Source organism: Lonchura striata, chromosome 11, assembly GCF_050655825.1.
Source record: "Lonchura striata isolate lonStrDom1 chromosome 11, ASM5065582v1, whole genome shotgun sequence".
NCBI lineage: Eukaryota > Metazoa > Chordata > Aves > Passeriformes > Estrildidae > Lonchura > Lonchura striata.
Genome location: NC_140713.1, coordinates 20,816,021 through 20,831,212, shown reverse-complemented (window position 1 = coordinate 20,831,212; position 15,192 = coordinate 20,816,021). Strand labels below are relative to the sequence as shown.

Below are 15,192 nucleotides of genomic sequence, written 5' to 3'. Positions count from 1 at the left end.
CTGTGTTACAAGTGTTTTCAAAATTGAGAAAGCCTTTGCTGAATACAGCTAGTAGTCAGTGTTTCATGTGATTTGCAAACTAGAAACACTGTAATTTTAGGCCAGGAGGGTGTCATTAACTAATGGGGGTTCTCCCTTCCCTCTGGAGTATAGGTTTATAGAAGAGTAAAATCATGTTCTCCAGGCAAGTTTATATGAAATGATTTATCTCTAGCCAGCTGCAGTCAGACATCTGCTTGTTTTTATTTCACTACAGAGAGATTCACACTCCCCCCTTATCTCCAGAGGCAGCCAAGATTATATCCAATTGTAAAGAGAAACTGCCAGCAATTATCAAACTAAAATTTAAGAAGTCAAGTAACTCAGAGGCCACAGATGCACCTAAGCCCCACATAAGGCTGCAGAAGTCCCATTTAATGGACAGTCTATTGACTTTAAAGCAGAGACATCACCTCTGTATCCCGTGGTTTACACACAGATCTGCCCAAATACACTGAGGTATTTCTTTGTTTTGAGAATCCCTCACACATTCCACAAGGGATCACACAGACAGTCCTCATGTGGTCAAATAAAGTTTGTGAACCCATGCCTTTATAGCTTTTCCATATTAATCAGCACTCTGGGCATATATCCAATTAAAGCCTCATGTATAGATCACTAGGTTACTAACTGGCTTGCATACTGGGGGGAAGGGAAATAACAAGCTCATGACTGCACAATTTAACACTGCCTCTGCTTTCACTTTTACATGCACCAGTCTTTTATAATCTAGTCTTACCATAAATAAAGAATAATGACGCTTGCTGAAGAGCAGCTCAGGTCCCTGCATGCTGGAACACACAGTAGCTGATGCAGAATACATTTACATTAAGCCTAACTCCAGTGCAAAGCAGACAAGGTCTTTTCACAAACACGCTACAAAAACAGGAAGCAAAGGGGGGAAACTTCAGAGTGTTTGGAAACAGCAGAGCATTGTTTGTACACGTTTTTCTTACAATTCCAAAATATGAAACGGGTAACATGAAATCTGAGCACAGCAAGACCCTTAGATCAGACACAAAGGTCTCAAGACAGAAGCACTCAGAAGATCTCCAGGTACAGACTGTACAGGCAAGAAGATGCACAGGGTTTGTTCTCTTATTTCTGCTAAGAAAATCTGACAAGTAGAGACACAACCTCCCGAACCGCTGACGTTAAACCTAGATAACGTTACACAGCACTACATCTTTATCTCAATTAAAGCGGGTATGATAAATGAAGAGGCACTAGGAAACACATAAGCCACCAAACATAAACATTCCCTCCATTTTTTAACTGTGTTCAAAAGGGAAGGTACAATGGCACAGGCCTCACACGTTGTTGGCTATCACTGCCTCGTGTTGTCCCTGTGGACAACATCCCTTCGAGATGAGTCAAAACGTTCCAGTCACAAGCACACTGCAGCCACCAACTCGGAGATTTCCCTTTGCAGCTGGAGCACACAGACCCATCCAACCCCTACCCTGAAGCTGCTTTAATTCTTTCCTCCCATCACCTCCTTCCTTTCGCTTCCTCCTTCAAGCCCACTCAGGCTGTGCTGCAGTACCATGAACACACAATACATAGATAATGCAGGTAATTTGTGCTACCTCAATCCCGACTCATCCCAGGTTTAAAACTGACCAACCTACACTCCAATCCACAGGCACAGGGCAGCAGAGGACCTGCTCCTGTGTTTATTTGGGTAAGGACCACCAAGGGCTTGGCACTTTCCTATGCTGTCTACCTGCACGAGGGAGCAGCCTGATCCACGGTCAACTCCCACAACAGATTATAAGATTTCACCATATTTAAAGTACATTAGTCAACCCAAGTCACCAGGGACATTTGAAATCATTTACAATAAATCAGGAGATTAGTATCAAGGGAGGCAGTGACACAGCACCAAAAGAAGCATACACTAGTGTTAGTCAAGAAGCCACTAGAAACATCTCCCAGTGTCAACAAATTTTTCACTATAAACACCACAGAAAGAAGACGTTGCAGTCTTCAGGGCAAATGCTGGGCTGCAAAGGCAAAGTGGTTACCTGGAAGGGGTAGGTCAATATTTAATACCAAAGTGCATGTCCGGTCCTGCACAATTCATTTAATTTCAAGCTTTTCCAGCCTTATTTCCTGTTTCATTCACAGCAATCACAAAAGATTAATTACCCAACCTTAGGAAATGTGTTTTCAGTCAGACAAGATATGTTGACCGTGTCTCTACTTCCACCTTCAGTAACAAAGTTCTGTGCCAACACAAGTTTTATGCTTGCTTCAATGTCCACATTATTTGACTGCAAAGCAGATGGGATTTTCAGTGCCAAGACTCCACTCAAAACATTTGCTTCTCTGGGAGAGGATGAGCCTGTTCCATGGCTCTGGATGTCAGGCTAATTTTTAGTTAAAAATTAAAAATCTTTCCTCAAAAGTCACTATAACGGCATTGGCAAAGAAAAAAAAAAAAAAAAGAACACCAAATCAAAAAATAAAGAAAAAACTTGGAGGATCTGAAAGAAACACAAAGAATAGAAAGAAAAACTAAAGTAATGCTGCATAATATCTTTCATCAGCACTCTTCCCTTCCATATAGGGGCTGCATTTCATACCAAACATGATAGGGAATTCTACTTCAAGCCCTTATTACACAGCTGGAGTGGCTATTCCTTTAGTATGGAATATCTGAAGAATTACCAGTGTTCCTGCACTGAAAGAATAAGCTGAAGCTCCTTTGCAAATTCAATAACTGTGCCATATAACCTATTTACTAAAGGCAGAAGTTTACAGCAATTGCATAGATTTTATTCTGGTTTAAACAATGACTGAACAACATCTGTGACATGACATTGTTTTCTCTTCCTCCAGACACCCAAATAAACCTCTCTGTTCTACGTTCCTGTGGATAAGGAACATGACTGCTTCATTGAACATGATTATCTTCCACAAGGAATCAACAGGTACTCAAACTACAGGCATTTCACCGCTGAGCAGCAAGACAAGAACACAGATCTCATTCAGCACAGTCCACGGAAGGAGATGGAAATCTCTGCCGCGAAAGTAAATGCCGTTCTTCAAGAACCACTGGGCCTTTTACAGTTTCTTTCCCCTCCTCCCACCTTCTTTCTCAGAGCCAGGCTGCCGAGCAAAGCGTTCAGATGACAGAACACCAGAGCAATCATCACCAGAGCGTTGGAGGCAGGCTCGCAGCGCTGACATCCAGCCTGGCGTCACCAGCCGTGGCACAGAAACCTCTCCTTGTGCAACCACCCCTTCAACGCAACACTCGCATCCCCAGCCACAACAACTGCCTGGCCACCAGGAAAAAAAGATCTCCAGAACTGCATTATCTTCCACAGATCCTCTATTCAAGAGTCCACACGGAGTTCTCTTTTCAGTTTCCTACCTTCTTACAGCTTGCATTGTACCAGAGAGAAACATGGTGTTTTAAGATGCCACTGCAATAATATTCTTCTCAAGGGATTCCTAAATTTATGTGCTCAACATCAAGAAGTCTGTATAGTAAATCCAAGGTTTGAGAAGGGAGAGAGAACTGCCAATCTTTTCACAAAAAGGAATCGCAACACCCTGCTTCTTTAACAATTTTGCAAGCTCATTCTCATCCTGAAAATTTCAGTGCAGTCAAGGTTTCCCTGACTTACTCTTTATTTCTGAATTCAGTCTTAACAGCCTCTGAAGCAAGAGCAAAGTGGTAGGTTGTCAGAAGTGACTATTAGGAGAATACACAAAGCACACATGCTGCAGACTTGAACTGATTGGCACCTGGCTCCCCAGCAGGCATTTTCTTTGCAGGAAGATTGAAGGGTAGTAAGAAGAGCACGACACTCTGGGCCACGTTCTGCTGTCAGTCACTCTCCCACGCTTCCACTGATTTTTAATGACATTTACAACCATTAAGAAAATTAATAGCCATCAAAATCAGGAGGGAAGATGCAGCCTAGCAGACAAAGCAAAGGAAAATCATTTCTGCTCCAGCTCCCACCAGTGATTTATCAGGAGCATTAGGGCAAGGCACTACTGGTCCTTGGTGTCCAACCTTAGGCCCTCCAGAGTGAACCACAGATGCACACATCAAGTCAGAAGGAACTGCAAACTAAGCATGAACCAACAGTGGCAAACATGTCAGATCTACATTTATCTTATTGTTTTCCCCACATATGAAAATACTGACCAAAAAGCACTTGGAGATGGTTGAAGCATAGTGAATTTGAAAGCCAAGGATTACTAGAATGAAGATATACTGTCATCCAAAAATCATTTTTTCACTGTTTAAAAGGCCAAAAATAATCCCTCTTCTTTTTTGTTCACAGGTCAAACAGACATTCATATTTATGGAAAAAACCTACACACCCTTAGTATTTTGATTAAAAAGTTGGGAGTCTACTTAGCAAGTTTCAAAATCTATTTTTTTTAAAGCAATCTTTACTTCACTGTTAATAATGCTCATCCCTGGAAATGGATAACAAAGTCATTCAGTTTTATTATAAACAGCAAAAACAACTTGCTCACAATACTCACTAGTTTTATTACAGTAGCAAACAAGAAACTCTTGTGGTACAACAGAATCCCACTACAGCAGGAACCAGCCATGGTAAGAGGCACCTGCCAATCCCACACACTTATACTCAAATAGCCAAAACAAACAGCCAAAACACTGGGAAGAAACAAAAAAAGCAATATCACAGCTTCACGATTGAGAAACACCTGCTCACTACTATTTGAAATGTACTGCAGGGAACACACCATGGGGTATCCTTAGGAGATTTAGGGGGAAAATAGGTGTTCTTTTAAAAATTGTTGGAACTGTTCCACTGAAATTGCAATTACCTAACATTGCTCAGTTGATGTTAATTGTCCATACATAAATAAAAAATGAAGCCCCTTTTTTGTTTTCAAAATTCTTGCTTTACCTTTGGATTTACATAATCAGAAATCTCATCCATAAAATATGCATGGATATTCACACACTTCAAAGTATGTGGAACTTATTTCTAAGAAAAAAAATACTATTTCTGATTCTCATCTGCTAATACAGTTTCTCTTTAGGTCTAAGAAAAACATTATGCAAAATATAAATGTAAAAGAATTGTATTTGGGAATACAATTATGCATTCTCAACAAAACCCTCTGATTTAGCTTAATCTCAGCTTTCTTCAGGCAACACTTACTGTACCACATGTGGCATCTTTGAAAACAAAATCTTACAAAACCTAAATCCATTTCTGTGTGCTAATAAGGTTTGAGTTTTAAATTTTTCAAAAAGAGAAAAATATTTCATTTTATTTAGCTTTTCTTTAAGCACTAGAAATCCAAGAAAGGAAAGTTCTTCAGTGACAATGCCAAGCATTCAACAGTCCCATTATTAATATCAAGAAATTCGTGATCTGGAGTTTAAGAAGCATTAGATAACCATTTTTTAGTCATATTTTCTGAAGTCCTGGTAATTACTCTTTTAATCAATGAAAGCAATTATTCCTCTTAAATTTTTCACCCAATGAGAAAATCATGCAATCCCTCAGTCACAGGAATAAGAACTTGAGGGAAGCTGCAGCATACTTTGAACAATGCAAGAACTCTTACCCCTGAAATAAGTTGATATTCTGAGCAGACATGGGAGAGATGCTCCAAGGGCCCAGAAGAGCCTCACCCATTTTAAACCTCTCACTTTGCCACGGCCTCAGACGTGAAAGTGGCCACAGGTGCAAATATCAAGCAAGGTAAGAGCAGAAGCAGCAGCACCATCTTCCTACGCCTTCAAGGAATTGGGAGCAGCTGTCCCTGAAGAGGATCCACCCTCCTGCAAACTCCAGCCACAACCACATACCACAGCAGCATTTCAGCAAATTTTGAGTCCAAATGGGGGAAAAGAGAGATACTTGCAGCAAGCAGCATTTTTTTCTTATTAAAACTCTATTGTCTGAGGAAGGGAGACAGGACAGAGCTGGCACATGTCTCACAGAGCAGCAGTGATGGTTGGAGCATTCTGAGTGTGGTTTTCCCCATAGATGAATGTCACCAACTCACTTTCCACTAGGACAGAGCTGGCATAAAATGGGTGACAGAGCAACAGCTTCTACACCAGTTCTGCCTAACAGGGAATTTTCCAGCAACCCTTTTGCTCATGGAAGAGCCATTCCAGCCACTGCAGGTCACTCAGCACCTTGAGATCTGCCAAGCAGAGGGAGAAAATGGGGCTCCGGGAGCTGGAAAAGGCAAAGAGGAGAGTCAGCCATGCCCCCCAGCCAGAGCCAAGAGCGAGCTGCACTGTGATCCCTCGCTGAACCTTCCTGGCTTTCCGAACAGCACATCCTGCCATTCACGTTACAGGCAATGAATGGTAATCCCTCTCCTCAAATTACCCTCCTGGTTTCAACAGAGCGAGACCAAGAATGTACGTGACTGAGTGTACTTCCAGTTCAGATTTAAGTAATTGCAACTTGACAAGTTTCTTAAGCTCAGTTAGTAATGGCACACATCTCGCAGAAATGCTCAAATCCAGAAAAAATATGCCTTTCTATTAAGTTTCTCAAAATAACATACTTAATATTATTGAAAAGCTTACTAAAAACTCAGATTAAAGTAGAAGAACATAGCCTTCACCATGCCCTCATGCCCTGGACACCACAGTCTGCCTGGCAGGTCACCTGCTTGTATTTCGCACTCTACTGGCCCTGTCCCATCAGTCATGGGACAACCCAAGTGACAAAGCCAACAAACCACTTTAAGTACTGGAAGTGGCACCACTGGTAACAACAAATGTCCACAAACCCTGTACCATGAGTCCCCTCTTCCAAAACCTAGAAAGCATTGGTAAATGCTCCTGATTTTTAAGCCTATAAAGTAAAGGCATTTTAACTTAGCATCTGGTTCTGACTTCTTCATGTTTTCCTCCACAACCACAAGAGCTAAAACTTCATTCACCACTGACGTGATCAGTTATAATGTATGCTTTTCAATTGTCTTTTCCCTTTCCTGGTGTTGTCCCTGCATTCTTAAATATTGTGCAAAACAGGAAAATTTTACGCAATGATTAAATAATACATTTTTTTTGGCACAAATTCCAGCCTGCCATGTTTCCCGCTCTCTTCTTCCTCAGCAGTCTGGCGGACTATGCACTGAAACACATCACCTCCCTGATCCACTGAAAAGACAGACAACAAATCTGCAAAAGGTTCAGAGAGAATGCTCCTCAGCCAGCTCACAGAGATTTTTCTCAACCTGACCCTGCAAACTGTTAAGCACTTACAGAAGATGGATTGACAGGGTATGGCACAGATGCAGAAATGCACAGGCCAGGGCTGACTCAGCCAGCACTGCTGCCAATGATGCTGCATAGGCAGACGGTGCAAAAAAAAGTGATTTTATTGAGTGCACATACATGCACGAGCTCTCTGAATGGATTATACTGCTGAAGAATCAATCATCTTCCAACACCTGGCTGTTTGTGGAATCAAGCACTATGTTATCTATGAACACACAGAACAAAACTGATGCAACTAGCATTGCTCAAAACACCAATAAACAAGCCACAATCTACCCATGCAACCCACAATCTAATTACTTCTAAAGATTCCAAAAGGCTTGAACTATTTGAGGTAGGTCTCTTTTCTCATAAATCCTATATTGAGGAGATGAGTAAAGCCCTATTAGGTTAGCCATACTTATTAACATAGAAGCAAATTGTATCATGTTAAACTCATATGGTACTCAAAAGTACCAACAAATTATATGCAATAAATTGAACAGTACCAAAAAAAATCACTCTTTTCTATGTACTAAACCTAGCAGCTTTTTCCTCCAAAAAGACCCCTCAGTGCACACAGGTCTGTGAATGATTTTGGGGAGACCAAGGCTTCAGCCTCTGCTCTCCCACAGCTGCTAACAAAGCAAACCCAACCCTTCACACTGGAACACTGACGCAGATGGGACTATCAGCGTAGCCTCTCACCTCTGAGAAACCAAACATCTTGTTGAGTTTCACAGAATGGTGAAGTGGTTTGGGTTGGAAGGGACCTTTAAGGATCACCTTGTTCCACGCCCTGCCATGGGCAGGGACACCTTCCACTAGCCCAGGTGGCTCCAAGCCCTGTCCAACCTGGCCTTGGGCACTTCCAGGGACTGGGCAGCCACAGCTCCTCTCTGGGCAGCACATCCTTTCCAAGAAGGACTTCACCCCACCATGGAGGATCCATCAGACTCTTTCCTATCACTACTACAATCACAGTTATAATGTTCCACTAAAAAAAAAAAAAAAAAAAAAAAAAAGTATTATTCAGAGCTCCACAAAGGCCCAGCCCTGTGAGGGATGCTGAGCTCTTCCAGGCCCTGCTTTGATGCAGGATCAGGTCCCACTGAGGAACCAGAGGCAATTTACAGTCTCTCCCATGGGGAATATTACCACCACGTAGTTACTAGCACCACATCTTTTACTCCTCAGCCAAAATGAAAAATGAGGCACAAGTATTTCTGAGTATCCTTTTTATTTATGTTCCTGAACATGTAAAATTTACTGGCTGGGTGCTAACACTAATAGCCTTGAGAGCTCTCCCTCTGTCAATGAATATAGCTTCTGTTTTCATATTTTATATACGCTCTGTGACATATAAACACATACCTTAACACTACTGACTTATAAATATGCTTTTTAACCACTGCAGGAACTATATATGCAAAGGTATGTTTGATAGGCATTAAACAACTTTAAAGACTTATCGTTTTAGGTTTTCTTATGTTGAACTACTAACTAATATAGCAATAAAATAGGTTTGTCACAGCAAAGCAATATTCCATTAAACCACCAGGTCTTCAGAAAAATTTGGGGTTTGTTAATGCAGGCACATGCCTGCCTTCACTTGTAAAAGAGAATCTCAATTTAAGCAGTACAGATAACATGGAGTAATTTGTTTTCAATTTGCAGAGAATTCTAAATTGTCATGGCTTTTATGCAAATCATAACACTCAGAGCTCTTTCTGATGCACCTGAGCCAAATACCTGAGAGCAGCAACCCAGAACAGGTAAATATATCTACACCCAAAACCTATAGGTACCACTTGTCATCAAATGAAAGCCATCAACTGCAACAGTAAACCACGAGAAATATTAAACATAAATAGTAATTTATCCTTCCATTGTTATAACAAATCAAAAATTATCTAAAATTGCTTTGTTATTTATGTGTTCATACTTACTTATACATGTAATGATGGCAGACACACCAATCTAGTTTAAATCCACATTTGCAGAGCCACACCAACAGGCCTTAAAGATAGCACTTGGTTTACTCAACTGACTGTTTATTATTATTATTATAAATTAATATTAATTCTACTTGCAATCTGGATAATACTACAATATTCCTTTTTTCAGGAAAGCTTTAAAAATTCTTCTAAGATTGTTTTGAAACTTTTGAGTTCTGCATAACAGTTCCCATTTCAGCTAATTGTTTTTAAAGGAAAATTTAATTTTTAAAAGTGTGTTTTTCTAACTAATGTGTATCTGTGCTAAAGTAAACAGTGAGTCCACCTTGGTAAGATTTTTCGCTCTATCTTTACCAAAATAAGGAAGGAAAGACATGCAATAGCATGCTGAAACACATGCAGTAGCAGAACTGTTGAATTTTAAAAAACAATTAGAAGACAATTTTCTACTCCACTTCTCCTGTTTGAAACAGATCATCCTGCCCTGCCTCATTTAATATTAACTGGGTATGTTCTAGACTCTGGAAGAAAAAACAAATGCAGTTCCCTAATCCACTTACATTCTTGTTTCAAAGGCATTTACAATTAGCCAGCCTGTCAATAAACTATTGTCCTCACACATCACGTCTGCACAGTAACATGTTTAAAAGAAACTCAAGTCTTTCCAGGGTTGCCACCAGCTTTGAACACAACATTTACATTACACCAAACCCACCTGCCAAGACAAAACCGAGAAACATGAAATGGGCATGAAAAGCCAAAGTTTCCACCTCCTTGAGGGACATTAATGAGTAACTTCATGGTTTCAATAAAGCCTTATCTTCCCAGATGGGAATTAGAGAGGCCATCCCTAGCCAGAGACAATGAATCACTTATTTATTCTTTCCTTGTCTGCTGTACATACATATGCATCACAAGTCTTCCCTGCGACCCAGGATTTTAAAACTCATTGCCCTCAACATCTACTCCCCATTGGTGCAAGAGAAAGAATGAAAGAGAAAAGAAAGAGACATGAAAGATACAATGCAGAAGGATATGAAAGACACAGAACAGTCAGACACCTATGTTTAAACTAGTGAAAATCAAATTTTACATTTCTCTTGAAGAAAGGGTTACTCCTAACCCCACCCTGCCCCTCCCAAAAAAAAAAAAAAAGAAATATTACATTTCACTTTGTTTCTGCATTTGTTTTTACTATCTCCTCCCCTCAAGCTGTGCAAGAACAGATCTCACTGGTGAAAAAAAAATTAGTAAGGGTGCTACATTTGATTTTGGTAGGTGTTTATAAAATAAACATTATTCCTCCCATGGGGGAGAAAGTCAAATTCATCCCCAGGCAAGCTGCTGTCTGACAAACAAAGTTTCTAAGTGTCAAAATTTCCTACTGGGACTTTAGCATTTACAGTAACAAAACAAAACAGAAAAAAAGCTACAGATCTCTATTCACTTTCTCCAAAAAACCAGAATGAAAACCTGGACATGATGTGAGTGAAACTGTAATCGTGACACTGTGCTATATTTAAGCAATTCTTTGAGAAATAAGAACATGACATAAACAATGGAAACACACATAAATCAGATAAACCAGAAGTCCTAACATCTACAGTTATGGGACTGTCCACAAATGAATACCTTTCTGCATTTGTTAACTGGGTGCATATACCAATTCAGAATACACTTATTTTATTATTATTTGAGTAACATGGACTTACTTTAATTGAAAGTCAATTGTCATCATATCCAAAAAAATGCACTTCATAGAGAACATTATTGGGTTTTCTCCCTAAATTTTGCTAAAATAAGATGGCCTAACAGTTGTTCCATTGTGTTCTTGCATAGCATTTCTGCTACCAAAAACTATCTTGTCAGCACAAAAATTGTAGCTGCCTAAATAAACAACAAAACTAGTTATCTCTCAAAAAAAAAGTAGATTGAGTCTCATTATTCAGACTTATATATGTGGACACATACCATGTCTATTCATGGAATAAACTATAGGTGAATAATCCATACAAAATTAATGTTAACTTCTATATTGCAGCCCAGGGACTGACAAGTAAGAGTTTGTGGGGAGAAGAATTTAATTCTAATCTATGTCTCAAGTGACAATAAAAAGAATATAAAGTGCCTAGAATCAACAAACAACTTATCCTCTGTACTTAGGGACATAATTTGCCAGATCTGGATTTAGCTGTCATTACAACTTTTGCTTTTAAATGCAAAACAAAGTGATGTTATTTTCCCGTTCAATTTTGTTCATGTTATATAGAATGCAGTAAAACTCGTCATGCCAGAGGATTTGCAAAGGGATGATGTGAAGGTTAATTACTGGCTGCTCATAAAGCATCCTGCCTGTCGAAAGCCCCATGTGTAAAAATGACCTTGTTATCAAAGCTGTTGAGTGCTCTCAATGGTCACTTTCAATGGACAAAATGGATATTTTTCTGTGGCTCTTGAAAATCAAATTAGTTGCATTCAAATATCTACCTCCAGTTAGAGGAGGTTTTGGCATTGTTTCTGTATGCCATTTCTGTAGGGGTGGGGGTTAAACTACCACGAATTTTGCTTAAATCTCATCTTTCCAGCTCCAAATAAAAACTACCAAAATGTAGGTATCACAGAACCAACATCTGAAAGATACCTGCTAAACCTACCCACAGAGTCAGGCAACAAGTGAATGCAGATATTACCCTTGTGCCCTAATTACCCCCTGGAAACCAAAAGCACTACTTGAAACAATAAAGCACAGATATTTCTGTGACCAACTGTATTTGTAGGGTGAGTTAGCACTGGGAAAAAAATGATAAGGCACAAGACCAAGCATGAGGAGCACTGCTCAACAAAATGGAGCCTGCAATGCTACGCACAATGCTTTAGTATCTTCTTGCTATTTATACACATAAAATAATTAGGAATGAGAACACCTTAACATTAATTAAAGCACAGTCCCATAGGACTTCAGATATCTTTTCAGAGATGGTTTCTCTGGTGACAGCTTTCCCAGCGAGCAGAATTTGACGTGTCCTGTAAAAATACAACTTCATGCCTGGTATTGCCACATTGCAGAGAACAACATCTGAAGCGTGATCGTGCCTCTCTCTACCCGTATCCTCCTCCTCGGCTTGGAAATAATCAGCTATGGATACTGCCAGGAAAATGCCTCATCTCCACTAATATTCAACTCCCCCTCTACAATGATGGCATCTTAACAAAATGAAGAACTCCAAAAACTCCTCGTGGTTGTGTCTTTCAGGAGCTTTCTCCAACAGTGCTGGTCTGAATCTTCCTTCTCCCTTTAAGCAGTAGTTCTATCAAAGAATGAAAATATTCCCTTTGAAACATCCTCGAGAGCCCAGTGGAAACGGCAAGCAGAGATGTCATTGTGGCACAAAAATGAGCTCTGTGAGAACAGGCAGCTGGCCTACCTGAAGGTTAAAGTAGCTCCCACTGAAAACCTGCTCTGAATACTTCAGAGCAGAGCATGATGCAGGAGAGGCATTTACACACTATGTCTGTGCACCAAGGTGTGAAAAAACCCAACCTCCGAGCACAGCACAGGCTGGAAGAAATCCACTGAAATACACCATTAACAGAAATCTACACAAAAGCCAATCCACTCTCTCGTATCGGTGTCCTATAGGAAGGCCAGAACGAAGCCATTGAGAAAAAATGAGACATTTACATATAAATGAAAAAAAGACAGGATCCCAGTACCGACTGATTAAGGATCAGTGTAAAACATGTTTTGTTAATCGCTTATTAGATAAAATCTGTGTAATCGCTCTATATACTCCACAAATATTCAAATAATATTGGCCATTAAATTTTAAGTTGGATATGAAAAAATGTAAATCATATTTTTTAAGACTGCATCCGTCTATAGTACATCTTCCGTAACGCTGATATCACCACCTCGCATTTTTTTCTCTTGCATCATTTTCCAGCAGGAAGAAAAACCCTGAAGGAATCTCCATATTTTCCAATCACGTTGCCTGTATCCGGGCAGGTTATGTGACCGCCAAACCAGAGCCCCCAGAGCAGGCCTGAACCACAGCAAAGTCCGCGCACAACCCGAGCCTTCGCTCTCGGACTAAAAGCATCCTCCACCTCCCTCGCCTCCTACTTGGCCAAGGTGCCAGCAGGTATCTGCCGACTTTGGTTTCGGATACAAAGGGCTCGGTATGGTGAATGTATGTCGGGGTCATGTTAAGAGGGAAGGAATTTTTCTTTTTTTAAATAAAGGAAAAATAATTCAACAACAATAACAACAGTAATAGTAGCCTTGCTCGGAAAATAATAACCAAAAAAAACCCACCGAAACTGCAAAAATAAACATCCATAGGATTACGAACGAGGGAAAAAAAAAAAATCCTTTCAGGATTTTCGCCGACATTCCGGAACGCAGTCGAGCCGATCCCCCCCTCGCCCACGGGCGGCCCCGGGGGCTCCAGCCAGGTCCGGCCGCTCGCGGGCATCCCGGCCCCGCGGATGCACCGGGGCCGCTGGACCCGGCGGGCTCTTACCGTGGCCGAGGCGACGCTGTTGTCCGCCAGAGTCAAGTGGTGCGGCTCCCACCGCCGCAGGAACTTGGAGGTGAGGATCTTGCTGAGAAACGTCCGGGGGTGCCGGATGACACACACCTGGATGTCCCCCTCCTGCAGCAGCTTGTACCTCATGCCGTTGCAGTGGAGCAGGGCTCTCCGGCACGGCGCGGCACCCATTTTATTCCCCTCGGGAGCGGACATCTCGCCCAGCAGCGGCTTGCTCTCCTCGGGCTGCCTGCGGTCGCTGCCCCCGCCGGAGCCGCCGGTGCGATCCATGGCAGCCCCGCGGGCCGGCTCGGGGGTGGCGCTCCGGGGGACCGGTCTCTACGGCGGGTAGAGACGGGTACGACCAAAGAAAATAAAATTCAAAATAAAAACTGTAACAACAACAAAAAAAATCCAACCCCACGCGGCAGATTAAAAAAAAAAAATTGCACGCTGTAGAAAAAACAATAAAAACAAAACAACAAAAGCTGTCGGGGAAGATGGGGGTAGGGACTGAGCCGCACCGAGGGGAGAAGGGGAAAAGGGAAGCGATAAAATCCTTATTCAAACTTCCCAATCCGCCCCCGGCGGGTCACAGCGCCGCGTCCATGCTGCCGGGCGGGCGCCGGCCGAGCGGAGGGTCGGCTCCCGCGGGGGCGGCGGACAAAAGCCGGCGGTGGCGGCGTGGGGAGCTCCTGACGGCGGTGGCGGCGGTGGCTGCGGGGCGTCCGGCAGCGGCTCCTTCCTTCCCCCCGGGGCGTGTGCGCGGGAGCGTGCGGCGGCGCGCGTGCATGTATGTATGTCTGTATGTCTGTATGTCTGTATGTATGTATGTGGGTGCGGGTGTGTGTGTGTGTGTGTGTGTGTGAGCGCGCCTGCCGCTGTGTGTGCGTGTCTGCGCGCGCGGGTCCCCACGCGCGCCGCCGCCGCCGCGGCAGGAGGAGGAGGCGGCGGGAGCGGCGGGCGCTGCCGACACAGCCCCTCTGCCGGAGCGGCTCCGCGCGCCGCGATTGGCCCCGCCGCCGTCACGTGCCGCCCTGCCTGACGTCAATGGCCGCGGAGCCGCTCCGGGCAGCGGCGGCCGCGGGAGGTGCGCGGGAAGCGCCGCGCCCCTCACGGAGCCGCGGGATCGTTCGGGCTTGGAAAAGACCTCCGAGATCGTCGGGTCCGACCTGTGACCGAGCGCCGCCTGGTCAACCAGCCCTTGGCACCGAGTGCCGTGTCCTGGCTTTTCCTTAAACACCTCCAGGGACGGTGATTCCAGCACCTCCTTGGGCAGCCCGTTCCGATGCCTGATCACCGTTTTTGTGAAGAAATCCCTCCTGACGTCCAACCTAAAGCTCGCCTAGCGCGGCTCATCAGGGCTGGAGGTGCCGCCAGGCCCCTCCACCATGCGGGGAACCCGCAGGCGGGAGCTGCGGGGAGACCC

General features: G+C 42.9%; 1 protein-coding gene across 1 annotated transcript in view; it reads right to left on the bottom strand.

Annotated features, from left to right (window-relative positions):
- The window catches only part of CMIP (c-Maf inducing protein), a 129,585-nt gene extending 114,784 nt beyond the window's left edge, over positions 1–14,801 (bottom strand). Inside the window, exon 1 of the mRNA XM_021541224.4 lies at positions 13,758–14,801. Coding sequence (XP_021396899.1) covers positions 13,758–14,054 — 297 coding nt within the window. The 5' untranslated portion in view covers positions 14,055–14,801. The remainder of the gene's footprint in view (positions 1–13,757) is intronic.
- Between the last annotated feature and the right edge of the window lie 391 nt (positions 14,802–15,192).